General features: G+C 37.5%; 1 protein-coding gene across 1 annotated transcript in view; it reads left to right on the top strand.

Annotated features, from left to right (window-relative positions):
- GRM8 (glutamate metabotropic receptor 8) overlaps positions 1-15,202 on the top strand; it is a 348,956-nt gene that overhangs the window by 274,739 nt on the left and 59,015 nt on the right. Inside the window, exon 7 of the mRNA XM_054211584.1 lies at positions 1,022-1,158. Coding sequence (XP_054067559.1) covers positions 1,022-1,158 — 137 coding nt within the window. The remainder of the gene's footprint in view (positions 1-1,021; positions 1,159-15,202) is intronic.

The raw sequence follows: 15,202 nt of genomic DNA, 5'->3' as shown, positions 1-15,202 counted from the left end.
ATATGGAGAAATGTGAAAACATTGGGTGGTGTATTTTGTGGTGGTTTGGGGTTTTTCCCCAGTAAAGACAGATTTCATTCTGCAGTCACTGAAATAGAACTTTAACATACTTGAACTTGTCTTCAATGGACCTCAACTATAAATATGATTCACCTATACATATGAATTTGGTGGATGAGTGAAAATGACATTCTTAGTGGAGCATTTGAAAAGTCTCTGTAGGAGTGCAGATCCTTGATGTCACCTTGAGAGAATTCATCAAAATGTGTTCTAATTTGGCTGGCCTGGTTGCCAAGGTAGACACGTAGTTTTCAATCTTTGAACATTTTGTTGATCGAAGTAAGAACAGAGTGTCGATTTATAACTTTTGACAGCTTCAGCAATGGACTTTTCTGTCAAGAAGTGTCATGTATAGAGGAGAGAGCAACAAGCACAGCTGCTGTCCTTAATTTATTTTGATAAAACACTTTTACACAAGTGGTCAGTGCTAGAAACTGATCACATTAACGGTGACCAGATTTAGACACTTGCATCTCAAGGTCTTTTAAGAGCGTTGGCTCCTAAGTTGATGATAATAATTTTATCTTCATATTTAACAGGGAAATTCTTTATGAAGTTCATTACAAGATTGCTATTTAGTGCCTAATGCACTGTATTCACATCCTAAAATGAAATTGTGCCCTTCTGAAAATCAAAAGGAATTTGTCCACTTCCATTTTATCACAGAATTTCTTAATGTTGTGTTATACACGCACACAAAACAAACCAACCAAGCAAACAAACAAAAAGATTGCAAAAGATTATATTTTTAAATTGTTTTAATTAACTCACAGGGTAGATTTTGTGATGATGATAATAACACACATTTTATCTTTGTGAAGGTTTTTGGATTTATTATCATACTAGCCTTGCATTATGGAGAACCTACTCAATTTCTAATTAGCATTTTTCCTCCAAAATATATTTTCTGGAAAATTGCTTTAAAGGTATTTATCCTAATTGCTTTTTAATTTTTTTTCAGGGAGTGCTGGAACACCTGTTGTCTTCAATGAAAATGGAGATGCTCCTGGACGCTATGATATTTTTCAGTATCAAATCACCAACAAGAGTACTGAATACAAAGTAATTGGTCAGTGGACTAACCAACTTCATCTAAATGTAAGTACTAGATTGATTATGATGCTGACATTGGAGAATGCTCATTTGAGTATTATATTATTTCAAACAACTTAAAAAATGTTGATGATTTATTCTCTGTCAGTTGGCAGAAGAAAGCTCTTCCATTCTCTTGAGAAGACAGTAAAAGATAGCAAAATAACCTGAACCAAATTCTTTATATTTTAAAATAGGTTATGTTATGTTGTGTATTTACCTGCTCCTTTAAATGATATTTTAGAATCATTATCTATCTGATATTCCTCAGACTGATTATTAAGTTAAGCAGGGAAATAGTAACTCATCCTTCAAAAGAGGGTGTCAGACAAAATGATGGATACATATATATTGCCCTGGTATTTCAAATAATATAAGGGGATAGAAATGTAAAGAATTACAGCCATGAGAAAAGCAAAATGAAGTTAACCTGTTTCATTTTTAGCTGTGCAATATTTACAGGGTTTACTTGAGGTATGTTAGCCATTTGGGTAGCTCTGCAAATGTGAAATATCAAATGTTGTTTTGCTAAGGACTGATGAGAAGGGCAACAGTGTGAATTGATGACTAGATTCACCAAAGGGAGTTTATGCAGTGACTTTAATCAAACCACAAAAAGCAGGTTTCAAACATCTCTGTGTTTCCATGTGAGAGGCTCCTGAAGAAGAGTAACAAACAGAGTGTAGTAAATATTTACAAATGATTCTCCTGTTGAGACTACTTTGCAATCATTATCTGAGTGCTACCCACAGTAACACATATGATAGCTCCTCATTTTCAGCCACAGCTGTTAAACCACGTTACCACATCTACCATTTAATATCTATAACTACTTGGCAAGGACTCATTTATTTAATTCTTCTGCCCAAATAGAAAAAAAACCTACCAACAGAAACTGTGTGTAGCAGATTGTCTGGCAGTGTTATCTCCCTGCACTAACCTGGTATCTCTCTGTTGAAAGGCATGCAAGGAAAAAAAAATGGTTAAACAAGTTTAAAGATTAATACTAAATAGTAATTTCTGTAAAACACTAGTTAGACCCTTATAACTATTATGGCATACATTCCAGATCTTCGTAATTGCTACAGTTTTTTGAAAAGTTAGTGTTCATTAGTGAGCTGAAAAACTTATACACACATTTTGCACAAATGTTAGTACTAATTTAGCAGTTACATAGTAGTAGCTAAAAGCTACCTTAGAGTTTGCTTCAATTTTAATTTCATTCCAATCTGCCTTTTACTATCCCCGCCCCTAGACTGCTACATTTTTCATTAAGCCTGTAGATTTTCAGTCCCCTTATTTCTGCCTGATGTATGTGTACTCCAGGGAGTTCTCTGAAATAGGATTAGATTGGCTGCTACTCAGACTTCTGAAACCGCACCATGCTAACCACGTTGACCACAAAGCTAACAGGAAAGGATTTGTCTAAGGACATCTCTTGTTAACTATCATTAAGAATGGATGTGTTAGGATGTTCTTTACCTCTCTTTTTTAATATCTTTTTTTCACCTCCATGAGCTCAAGTGCTGGATACAACTGGTTGCCCAAATTCGTGGGTGAGGTCTGTCTAGTGGAGTCATGGAGCTGCGCAGAGGCCAGCACACTGCTCTGCAGTGGGTGTTTCTGCTCCCTGCCTCGTGCCATGGCCCTGCTCTTGTCCCACCGCCCCCTGCTCTGCTGCGCACCCCGTGCTCACACAGACCAGGGTGCGAGCAGGCACACAGGGAACAGTCCCTCCGTGCGCAGTGCAACTGGATTGATTCAACGTTTGTCTCCCTAATTTACACTCCTGTTTCTTGACTTGTTCTTTTTTATCTAAAGCCTGGAAGATTTCTAAAGGGACAACTGGGCTTTATTTCTTAAAGTTTTTCAGGGGTTGAGATGCTGGCTTCTGGTTTCTGTCAGTGTCTGCAGGCACTAGTAAGGTAACAATGAAGAAGGAAGTCATAATAGGGGGGCTACAGTTTATTTTCGTTGTTTATATATTCACTAAACTTAGCACGTGTCGATGCACGCAGCGTGGGCAACAAATAGGCAGAACTGGAAGCCACCGTGCAGTGGAAATACTATGATAGAGTTGCCATCACAGAAATATGGTGGTATGATTCACATAACTGAAGTGCTGCAACGGGTGGCTATAAACTCCTCAGAAGGGATAGGCGAGGAAGGAGAGGTGGTGGAGTAGCCCTGTATTTTAGGGAGTGTTTTGATTGTCTACAGCCTAATGATTGTGATGATAGAGTTAAGTGTTTATGGGTAAGAGTCAGGGGGAAGGCCAACAAGGCAGATATCATAGTGGGAGTCTCTTATAGTCCACTGCCTCCAGGCAGGAAAGGACGTGGGCATGTTGCTCGACATCTACCTGAACATGAGCCAGCGGTGTGCCCAGGTGGCCAAAAAGGCCAACAGCACCCCGGCTTGTATCAGAAAAAGTGTGGCCAGCAGGACTAGCAAAGTGATTGTCCCCCTGTACTCGGCACTGGTGAGGTCACACCTCAAGTACTGTGTTCAGTTTTGGACCTCTCACTGCAGGAAAGACACGGAGGTGCTGGAGCGGGTCCAGAGAAGGGCAACAAAGCTGGTGAAGGGTCTAGAGCACAAGACTTCTGAGGAGCAGCTGAGGGAACTGGGGTTATTTAGCCTGGAGAAAAGGAGGTTGAGGGGAGACCTTATCACTCTCTACAACTACCTGAAAAGAGGTTGTAATGAGGTGGGTGTCAGTTTATTTTCCCAAGTAACAAGTGGTAGGACAAGAGCAAATGGCCTCAAGTTGCACCAAGGGAGGTTTAGATTGGATATTAGGAAAAAATTCTTCACTGAAAGGGTTGTGAAGCATTGGAACAGTCTTCCCAAGGAAGTGGTGGAGTCACCATCCTTGGAGGTATTTAAAGGGTGTGTAGATGTGGTGCTTAGGGACATGGTTTAGTGGTGGACTTGGCAGTGCTAGATTTACTGTTGGACTTGGTGATCTTAAAAGTCTTTTCAAACCTAAATGATTCTATGGTTCTATGATGGTAGTTTTGCGACTTGATGATCTGCTGTGGTAAAGCTGTTGCCTCCTCTCACTAGACAAAATATATAAAAGCAATTAAACTTTGTGAATGATCCAATACTCCAAATCACCATACTGCAATTTAGGTAGTGCCTTTGATTGCCAATGAATCAGAGGGAACACAGTGGATGTTTTCATTGATTTCAGTGAAAACATCTATAATTTATTGAAGGCAAAGCAGTATTAAGATGGCAGAGCACTTTCTATCTGTTCTATAAAGGAGATGCTTTTAAAATAAAATACTTTTCTTACTGTATCCTTCTTTCTCCTGCAGTTTCCTCTTAATGAAGAAACATGGAACTATTATTTTTAATGAATCTCTGTCAGATAGATATCCTTTATAGATACTTCTACTCCTGTTTTTACAGATATATCTTCTTCAAATTGTGTTGTAACATGTTGTAGCTATGATGTGTTTGTGATTGTGTGTTCATCTATGCAGCTGATATTGCATTACAGAAAATTTATAACTCTTATTCATCTATTTATTTTCTATGACAGAAAAATAAATCATGAAAGTAGCAGGTTTGTAGTACAGTTCAACCTTTGGAACAGCTAATGTAACTAAAATTAGAACATGCCTTGTGTTTAAGTAACTGAATAAAAAAGTTCCTTTTTTCTTTCTGATATTTTTTCCCCTTTCTTTTTGTTTTCCTTTTCCTTAGGGTGCTCTTTGATATTTTCTTTGTTGGGTTTTGGCTGTGGGTCTCTGTTGTGTGGGCTATGACTCCTCACCCAATGGCCAGTCCTGATCCTGTCTCTGACCCCAGCTCTCAGGATTCAGGATTCCTCTGCTGGTATCTCTGGTTCCTCAAAGTTTTCACTGACTCTGCAGGGTCCTTGTGGTCAAATTTCACACTTGTTCCTTTCCTGGTGCCATGCTGGCTTTCCCTTTGGGAAGAAAGTGCTGACTCTGGCTAGATAAAGTCTCTGTATCGTGCTCCCTAAGGGGCTCTTTGTCAGCAGGCTTCACCAGCTGCAGAGGCTCTTCTAGCTGTGATGCTGGTTTCTCCCTGTAGTCCTCAGTAACGTTAATGCTCTCCTTTAGGCAGACTGACCTTTCAGATTTCCTCTGAAGCAGCTATAGCTTCCAGATATAGGAGCATCGTGTTTACCGATCAGTACTACTCTTGCAATTCTTACAAAACAAATGCATGCGTGACAATGCTGAGAGATGCAGTATAGAAGTTAAATCAAAAAAGAATCATGATATTCAAAAATTAAATTTTTATGTGATTCTTGAGTTTGATTAAGGTATCTCAGTCTTTGACAGATGCAAGGAAACTCTGAAAGCAGATATTTAGAAACATCAAACTATAATCTCAAAGAACCTGACCATCTTTTATACAATTATCACTTTGCATCCTTCTGACAATTTAAATTTACACCCCTTTTAAAGTCCTTTTACTCTCTAAGGTTGCGTGACTTTAAATGATCTTATTGTACTCGAAATAACCAGACCCTAAAAATTTTTAGTATTTCTTTGAAGGAAAACCTAATTGCCTTAGAACTTCTGATCATTGACTACATGTTAACTGTCAGGGTTTTCTGTTGTTTGCTTTCCTCAGTTACTTTTCTTTATAAATAGAAGAAGATAACTTATTTTTCATGAAACTGTGACAGTTAAATCCTTTCTTCCAAAAAAATATTCTGGTTTTCATAATGAATTAAAGTCGAGGAAAAGGTAGCTGTTTCTACAAAAGTTATGTTTTATTCATACTGCAACAGTATTTTGCATACCAGGTCACACGTAAAAGTTCCCTACAAATGTGTGGGTTTAGCAAATTTGAGCTCTCAACCATGTAATCTCTGTAGGAGGAAAGTTGTTAAAAACAAGCTTGCTTTTCCTGGCACTTATGATTTGAAATCAACTTCCCTTTATGATTAATAATGAATTCTCTCTTAGAAACAGTGTTCTGTGTTGCACATGTTGTAACAAGGGCTAGATCGAGATGTTGACTGGTAGCCTTTGTCAGTGGCAGTAAATGAAATAGTCCCAGTCCTAAAGTTTCAACAAGTTTCTCAGTTTCTTTTCCTTAGGAACCCATTCAGTTTGTGCTGGTTCATTTTTGAGGGACGTTTTCCCTTTAAAAATGTTCTGTTTTGAAACCTAAATGCTAGTTGGAAAAAGAAATGTTGAAATGTGTAAGAATTTTAAAATCTAATGTTTTGACTTTTTAAAAAAAAATCCTTTTTTATATAGTTTGAAGCATTCTCAGATTTCATTTCAAGCTTTTACTCTGTTTTGCCTACCAAAATTTGTATTTAAAAATCCTAATATGAAAAAATAAGTAGATCCAAATCCATATTCATCCAAGTTAGTAATTTTGATTGATGAGACTTGGGGCAGACACAATTTTTAATGTTTCAGAATCAGGTACTTAGCTGATGCAGTTAAAAAACTTGAGTGGATATCCATTTATGTGATGCTATTCCTTAAGGAAAAAACAAAGCCTATTAAAACACGGTACATTTCAAGTGAAAACAGTGAAACTTTTAAGGCAGAACTAACTTGTGTTTGTTTTGGTTTGTTTTTTTTTTTTCACCAAAGCAGAAGAGTTCTATTGAAAGGCAAGAGAAATTTTACAATAACAGATTTTAAACATTCTCTTAGAAATAATGGGATGCATAAGCTTTCAGATTTATGGAGTGTATGCACTGAGGATATAAATGACTCAGGGGCACCCATTTTTCTGTAATGGTCTTGATTTATGACTAAGAAAACCATAAATTAAAATTACACCGATGTGATGAACTATCAGAGAGACAGCCATAATCATCATCAGCCTTAAGCACAGTGTTTGGTGAACTACTAAAAATTGGGAACCCCACATCGACAATGAGCTTCCCTTCAGGCAGCCATATCTCAAAAAAGATTTAAATCAGTATTTGATTTCTCCTCTTTTCTAGGACTCTTGTAAATTATGTATCTAATCCTGAAGGAAACTATCAACACTGACATTAGTCAATTCTTTTTGGAGTAACAGATTCAAAATGCATTAGTTCCCTTTCTTGAGACACGGTAAAAGAAAATGATTCAAGAAGCTTCTGATGTTTTCTCTAACTGCATCCAGCAAATAAGTTTCTAACTTTGCTGAAGGCCACTGTATTTCATTAGAGAAGCCAGAGACTCTCTTTTTTCCTGTGGTGGCTATTATATAATTGATATATGTTTTCAAATTGCTGAACCAAAGCCCTGTGTTTAACAAAAGAACATACTACAGTGAAATACACAACAGGAGCACTTAGTGCTGTATATGATTGTATCTATAAACAAAATACAACAATCATACTGCCTGTAGGGTGTTCTGCCCATAGGTATTAGGGCAGTAGAGTTCAAACTTATGGTCCATCCATGTTATCTGCATGAAAATTGTTGATGTTGAGTTAAAAATAAAACTCAATGGGACAAGCAAAAATGTTTTATATTCTTCTATCATTCTTCTCAAAATTATACTGCTTTCTTCCTTTATTCTACAGAGGGCTGAAAGTAGAAAGAGACTATTATGTTTTTAGAAAACGACTTTGGTTTTACAAAGCTAGCCCTGATCTTCTCTCTGGTCAATATGTATGACTTAGGATTTATTCTTCTTTAGTGTCAGAATCTGAGGTCAATATGAGACTTATAGTCACAGAGGACCAATGCTAGACTGAAGCCATAAGTCAACAGTAGGCTACAGTGGATGCAAATTCCAGACAAGCCAATAAAATACATGAAGCATGGAATAAAATTGGGATTTCATGATTTTGAATGGTTACAGATTGTATTACTCATAAAAAAATTACTTTGGGATGGGGGGTAAATAAGCTGAATACAGATGTTGGAAAAGCATTAAATGATTTCGAGATGTGCCTGTAGTAGAACGGATGCTATTTCAGACATGAATGAAAATCAAAACAGAACTTTGATTCAAGAGCCAATGACCTTAGAAGAACCCAAAAAGAATGACAACTTCTCTTCCTTCTGAAGCTTTTTATTATGTTGGTCCTAATCGTTTGGTTTTGGGTGGTGGTTTTTGGTTTTGGTTTGGGTTTTTTTGTTTTTTTTTTTTTCTCCTCAATGAAACAGACATCTTTTCTGATTCTCTGGAGAAATAAAAGCAAATTGAAAAAAGAGGTCTGCTAAGAAAATATCCTGAACTTGGATAACCATTTGCTCTTCATTAAAATGATACCAGGTTGCCAATGAAACAGCCTCTGCTTGAGAGTCAGGACGAATAGGGATTTTTTCCCACCTTGTCAGGGTGAGTGAAAGTCAGGTTTCTCAAGTGAAGCATGGGGTTGCAGCTGTACACTTGTCTGTGAATTTGTCACAGGATTCTTGAGTGCATGGTAGCTATTTTGTAGATTTTTGTGATCATCCTTTGCAAGAAATTATGATTAGAATGAGCTGTTCTTTAAATAGCCATAGCCAACAGGGCCATGGAGTGTTCTTGTTTTTTCAAAAAAAACAGAAAGGAGGCCTTGCCATGCATGACCAATAAAATAAATCACTTGTGATTTAAAATATTATTTTCTCTTTCACAATAAAAACAAGTGTGTGACGATAGAACAATGAAAAATCAGCTTTTATATGTATTCCTGGAGAGTTCTGCATTCATATACGGGACTTCAGAGCAGGTTTAGCTGCTCCCCTGGTATCAGCGAATGTTGTGACTTTTAGCATAGAAAAACAGCTACTGGGAATAGCAGGTAGTTGGGATTATGCATGGCTGGCAGCAAGTCTGCAGTGAATTGCTTTGTGAAGTACCGGTGTGAAACATGGAGTATCAGCATGTTTCTTCCCTAGTCTCCTCCGTCTTTCTACTCTCCCCCACAGAAATTTATATATGTATTATAATTTGAAGAATGAGCTGCCCTTTAAAACTTGGAGCAATATGTTCATGCTTAAAAGCAAAAATGGTAGATTAAATGACTTTAATTATTGTTCATTTGTGTTACATAATGGAAGTCTTCTACTACTAAATTAAAAATCATTAAATGGAAAACGAAAGAGACATTCAATGGCTATGATATGATGAAAGAGAATAACCAGCAGTTAGCAGAACATCATTATATGATTATTTTTTCTGTTTGCTTTGCTGCAATTTCTCTTCATCTTGCAGTAGTATTAATTTAATTTCTTTAGGATAGTCATCTAATATTTATGCAGGACTTTTTATCCTGATAAATCCCCAAACACTTTTTTTTTAGTTATTTAAAGACAGGGAGTTAATTATTTTCTGTATTTCCAAAATGGTATCACTGGTTTTTGTGGTGATATTGTGGTACTACAGTTTAAGGCAGGGAATGAAGGATGCGTAGCTAATCTCATTCTTACTTCAGCTTGCGGTAAACAGGTTTAGTGTCGAGTGGGACAGTAGGATGTGCGGATCCAGGAATGACTGGATCAAAAAGGGAGGATTGCAGTAATGTTTTCAGTAACTCCATGAGTTGAAAGGAAACCCCTTTATGGAAAGCATAGGCATAAAACTAAGCAATAGCCTCAGAATAGTTAACTGAGATTTGCATCGCCAGAGGCCGTTGCAGCAAAGAACTCCTAGACTTGTGATGCAATCTATCTGTTCTCTTCCCCAGTGCTATGACCTTGTTAGCAGAACTGTGACTTCACTTCGAAAAGCAGAGTAGCTGGAGAAACTCCAGCTGCAAGCGGTGATAAAGATCAGCCATCTAAAAGTATGCCTGTAGGGAAAGGGTGAGCAAACTAGGATTGTTTAGTCTGGAAAAGACTGAACTGAGGGGAGTTATGTTAATCTCTTTCAATACAGAAAAGATTATTCAGGAAAAGAACAAACTGTTAGTCATAGTTAATTTGGCTATTAGGAGAAGTAGTGGATTTGAATTACAGTAAGAGAGATTTAATGCAGACACGCTAGAAGATTCTAATGATGAGGATAATTAAGCACTGGGCTGCGTTGCCTGGGAGGGTGAGCAGTCTCCAGCGCTATGAGCTGGTTGGAGCAGGTGAGCTGTACAGACTGATTCGGCACAGCTGATTCAGAGGTGGGGCCGGAGGAGTACTCCTGAGGTCTCCTTCAGCCATCGCTCCTTAAGTTTTCTGGCTTCTGTTAGTTTGGTTTGTTTCATTTGTTAGTGATCACCTCAAAGGTAGATTTCCTGTATGCTTGAGCTAATGTTTGGAGGGATACAAGCAGCTGGACTCCTACACTCTAGGTTTCCTGTGTGAATGCCAGACTGTGCATGTCTTTAGCAAGAACTTGAGAAGAACTCTGACAGATTTATTAGTTTATGAACTTAGTTACTTATTCAGGACCCTCTATTGATTCAGTTTGTGTATCACATTAGTAGGACAGCTTTTCTATGAACCCTTGGAGACCCTTCCATTCATATACAGGACTCCAGATAGGACGTGTTTTAGAGGAAAGCTGCTTAATGCTTCCCAAAATTATTTATGTTCCTTTATGTCTATAATATGACAGTGGTGATTTCTTTTACTTAGACCTTCTTTCCCTACCATTTCTCAGCGAAGCATTTTCCCTGTAATCAAAAGTAGTACCGCAGCTCTGCCCATAACAGTATTTAAAATACATCATTAATTAGCCAAGAAGTAGGAAAAGTATGATCATCAGCATTTCTTATTTACTTTATTCTTATAAATATAAAAAAATTGGTTTCTTAAATAAGTATTGCATAAAACTGCAAAAGGCAGTCTAAAGAATTTGGCTGTCATGAGAATACAAATTTTTCTATATATTTCGCCTAATCGTAATCTTAGTTTTTTATTTGTGCTCAAAGTATTTAATACCTGAAATCTGCCCTAGCACTATAGAAGACAGATAAAGGGATCTCAAGAGACTATCTAGTCCTTGCATAAAGTTAGCATCTTCTCTACTTAACTTTACTCAAAGGAAGAAGACTTTACAGACTCTGAAGGCATTCTCTTGCATTTTTAACTACCCTTATCGCTCTGAAGTGTCTTATAAATACATGACTTTACTCCTCATTGCTATAATTTAAGCCCGCTACTTCTTATTTTTTTCAGTATACATTGAGCACATCCTCATCCTTTTCATGTATTTGAAGACTGTTTTTTTACCCCCTAGGCTGTGTTATTTCTTTGGGCTATGCAACCTGAATTTGTTCAATTTAGTCACATACATCATGTTTTTCTTGACACGCTTCTGATGTTTGCTGATTTCCTCTGGTCTCCCCATTTGATTCTCCTTCAAACTGAAACACAATGATCCAGCCTTCACAAAGTTTTCTGGCTGAAGTCTCACTAGTACAGAGTACAAGAGAAACACCATTTCATGTATTCATGAGTGCAGAGTAGGGGGGAAAGATTATTTTATCTATATGCATTTCTCAAGATGGCATTTGCACCTTTGGCAACAGTATGACACTGGTTCAATGTATTATAATCCACTAGAACCCCAAGATGTCTTTTTCTGAAGATGCTATCTCTCTGTCCTTCCTGACCCATAACGTGCCACCTGTGAGTTGCCCCTGTTAGACTGCATGCTCCTTTTTCACAGAGTCTCTGCAGTAGCATTTGGAATAAGTGTCCTGACCTTCAGCATAGCTTCAACCTTTTCCAGTGTTATACATGCCCAGATTTGATCACCGTATACTGGGTTTTATCATCCAAACTGCATTGAGTTGTTATTACAAGTATTGAATAATAGCAGACTGAGAATAGACCTTTCCAGGCTCCACCCTATACCATCCCTTCCATTCTGACAGTGAATCAATGACAAATTTTATCTTCCCACAGCTTTCTGATATAATTTGCACCTAGCCCTTAGGGGCTAGATCTGTTTCAATAGGTTGCTTATGACTGAGAGTGTAATTTGAGGTGGTGTCAAAAATCTTTCTAATGTTAAGATAAATGACACCTAGCTGCTCGCCTCTCATCCATGATGCCTGTTACCCTCTCACTGAAGGAAATGTGACAGCTCATTGTTGACAGATCCCTTTTGGCTGTTATTCGTCTTGGTTTTGGTTTTTGTTTGTTTGTTTGTTTGTTTTCTCTGTGTTTTTGAAATGTGTTTTTTTATTTATTTCAGGATTTTTCTGGGAATTCAACTTAAACTGAATGAGTGATAATTCCCTGGCTTCTTCTTCCCTCCCTCCTCTTGCTAGACATAAAGACTAGGTTTCCCATTTGCAAGTTCTCCATACTTCCCCATAAAGTCTCAAGAGCTTTCTGTCTCCTCAGTCAGTTCTTTAAGTATAGTAGAATAAATTTCAATATGTTCATTCCGTACGAAACCCCCTGACTTCCTGAAGTACTCTCATTTTGAATGTGTTCATCTTTCTTTCCTTAGTAACAAGGATTTCCCCCCCCCACACCACTTTTTTTCTGACTAAATGTGCTGTGTGGTATTTTCTCTAGTTTAAACTTCCACATGCTAGTTTTGTGCCTGCCAGATCACTAAGTCTCTCCACAGACTTTTCAATTTAATTATTGACTCTTCATTCTAAGCAGCAGCATAGACTTGGCAGACAGCGCTCTTCCCCCGCTGCTGAAAATCTCAGCATAAAACACAGTCTATTTTCTGCCAGTTCTGAACCAGTTCAGACTTTCAGACTTTTTATATGTGATTTTGTTACCTGGCTGAAACTGCGTTTAAAGGGCCAGTGTGATTTTCTTTTGTTTATGTAGTGCTAAAAATTCAAAATTATTATCGTGGAAAGATCCGACTGTTCACTAAGAGGAGCTGGCAAAGAAGATACGAGCTATTATAGTGTAAAAACACCTTAAAGTAATGTCAAAACGTATGTCTCAATGTTTAGGATTTTGCAGTGCTTCGGGGTAGAATGTACTACACATATTAACAGCTTTTTTTCCTAAAACAAGGTTGGACAAATATATCAGGAATGGTTTAGGTATAGTGCCTCTTTTCTTGAGACAGGAAAATAAACCTGATCCCTACATTTCAACCGAGCTTGTCTGTTCCTCTGTCACAGTGGATTAAGGTACAAGGTAGCTGAGGTGAGGACAACTTTGCTCAAAATTTCAAGTGCTTCCCTTTGCTGAAACACTGTTTAGAAACTGAGAAGCATAGGATCACAGGATATTCCAGCTCTGTTTTCTGTTATTCTTTGAGAGGTCAGCGATGAAGTTACTGCCTTTGTGCTTTTGTGCCTTTCTGTCTTGCTGCTGCTTATGCTGCGGTGGAAACCTCAGGAAATATATGCAAAATTGCCCTGCTCTCTTCTTTCAGTTCCCTCCTAAAAAGTCTTTTTGCTACAATTTCCCCAAAAAGCACTTGTTTGGAGATATGCTTTGGCTGATAACTATCATGCTGTTCAGTGTTGCCTTATTGTTTTTAGGATGTCTTTTTCTGTATTCTGTTGATACGCTGCTCTCTATCTTATGGTTTGATTGTGAATTCTTTAGGATTGAGACCATCTTTTTTTTCGTGCAGATTTGTTTAGCCCTTGGTGCAACTGAGGTCTTGGTCTGTGAGCAGTGTGGGAATACAAAGAATATGTTATTTGTGTGTTGATATTATTTTGTAGGAAAGGTTGTGCAGATTGGAATTTAGAGGCATTCATTCTTCAGTTTCTTATGCACAACATCTTTTGCAGTGATCAAGAAATAGGAAATAGATAAACCGTTTAGAAATAATGGGGCAGGACTGAAACTAAAATGAACCCAGCAGCATCTTTTTTCATACTGAACTGAGGCTTTTTATGGCTTGCTAATATCTAGTTTTAAAATAATGAAATATTAAAGATAACAAAAGGCGTGACAGCTCATATCCTTAAGTAATATTAAGTATGTGCATAGGTCATAACTCTACTGAAGTTCTGGGACTGATTTAAATCTGCTGAAGGTCTAGCCCAGTACATTTTTTTGCAGGCCATCTTTAAGGTGTTTGGGGACAGTATCTTCTTGTTTTGATAAACTCACCTTTAAACCAATACAATGATTAAAAGCATGTAATAGTGACTTTTTTTTTTATTAATAAATGAATTAGTCTAAAAATTAAAGAAAATGCATATAAAACTCCCTTAAAGTCAAATGGCAGCTGTGCTTAACCCCTTGTGTTCCTTCTGTTTACTGTGAGCTGTGAGGTGAGGGAGAAACTGAGCACCATTGGGAACAAAAGGCATCTAACACGGATTGGAGGGAAATATAGTAAGTATGGAGCAGCAGACTTGGGACAGGCCAATTAAAACTTTAACTTAGATAACTGTAAATAAAAGCAACAGATTTGGGAGGGAGCATGTTTTTTGTGGGTTTTAAAAGCTTCACCAAGAAATGCAACTAGTCCATTAAACTTGTGATCACGGGGACCTTGGGCAGAACTGAGAAGATTCCCCAGGGACAGGGAAATTGACATTAAAAATCTCTTTCCCAGAAGTAGGCTCCTTCTCTTTCTCAAAGCATTACATTTTTTGAAGTATGGTTGCAGGCTATTTCTGCATGGTCAACTGCAGGAAGAAAAAAGTACTTCCAAGTCTTATGGTTCAAATGGCCGTGGTACTAGAGCTGGGCAAAACCTACCACTTGGCAAAAAAGGGCCAATGATGGAAGCTTTCCTCTCAAAACAGCACTTTCTTAAAGAGAAATCTAAATCTGACAAAGTGGTTTATTTTAATTTGAGGGGTTTTGAACATGCTTAATTATAAGCAAAGTTATGGCACAGTCTGCTTTTTGTAGCATATAATGACTTCAATCCCTGTGTGTACAGCATAAATTATATATAAAAATGCTCATTAAAATCTCTCCAAGTGCATGTCAGGTACATGTAAGGGCAGTGAGGACCCTTAGGTAAGGGTAAGCAGTAGAGATTGTCTATGTGAAAATGGTCTGCATAAAGAATAACTTTGCAAACCTGATTTGCAGTCTGATGCATCGATGATACCCTGTTTAAGGTTTCCACAAAATGCTCCTCAATGTAAGTATTCAGCCATGGTGAATTATATGACTTAAGTAATGAGGTTGGTTTCTTTGAGGTAAAATTACAGTCTCAGCACACTAAATAACATACTTCTACTGATAAAGCAAGGCTAGAATTTGACCTT

This window comes from Rissa tridactyla, chromosome 1, assembly GCF_028500815.1.
Source record: "Rissa tridactyla isolate bRisTri1 chromosome 1, bRisTri1.patW.cur.20221130, whole genome shotgun sequence".
In the NCBI taxonomy this organism is placed as follows: domain Eukaryota; kingdom Metazoa; phylum Chordata; class Aves; order Charadriiformes; family Laridae; genus Rissa; species Rissa tridactyla.
The sequence above is the reverse complement of the archived record's forward strand: the minus strand, read 5'-3'. Positions and strand labels throughout refer to the sequence as shown.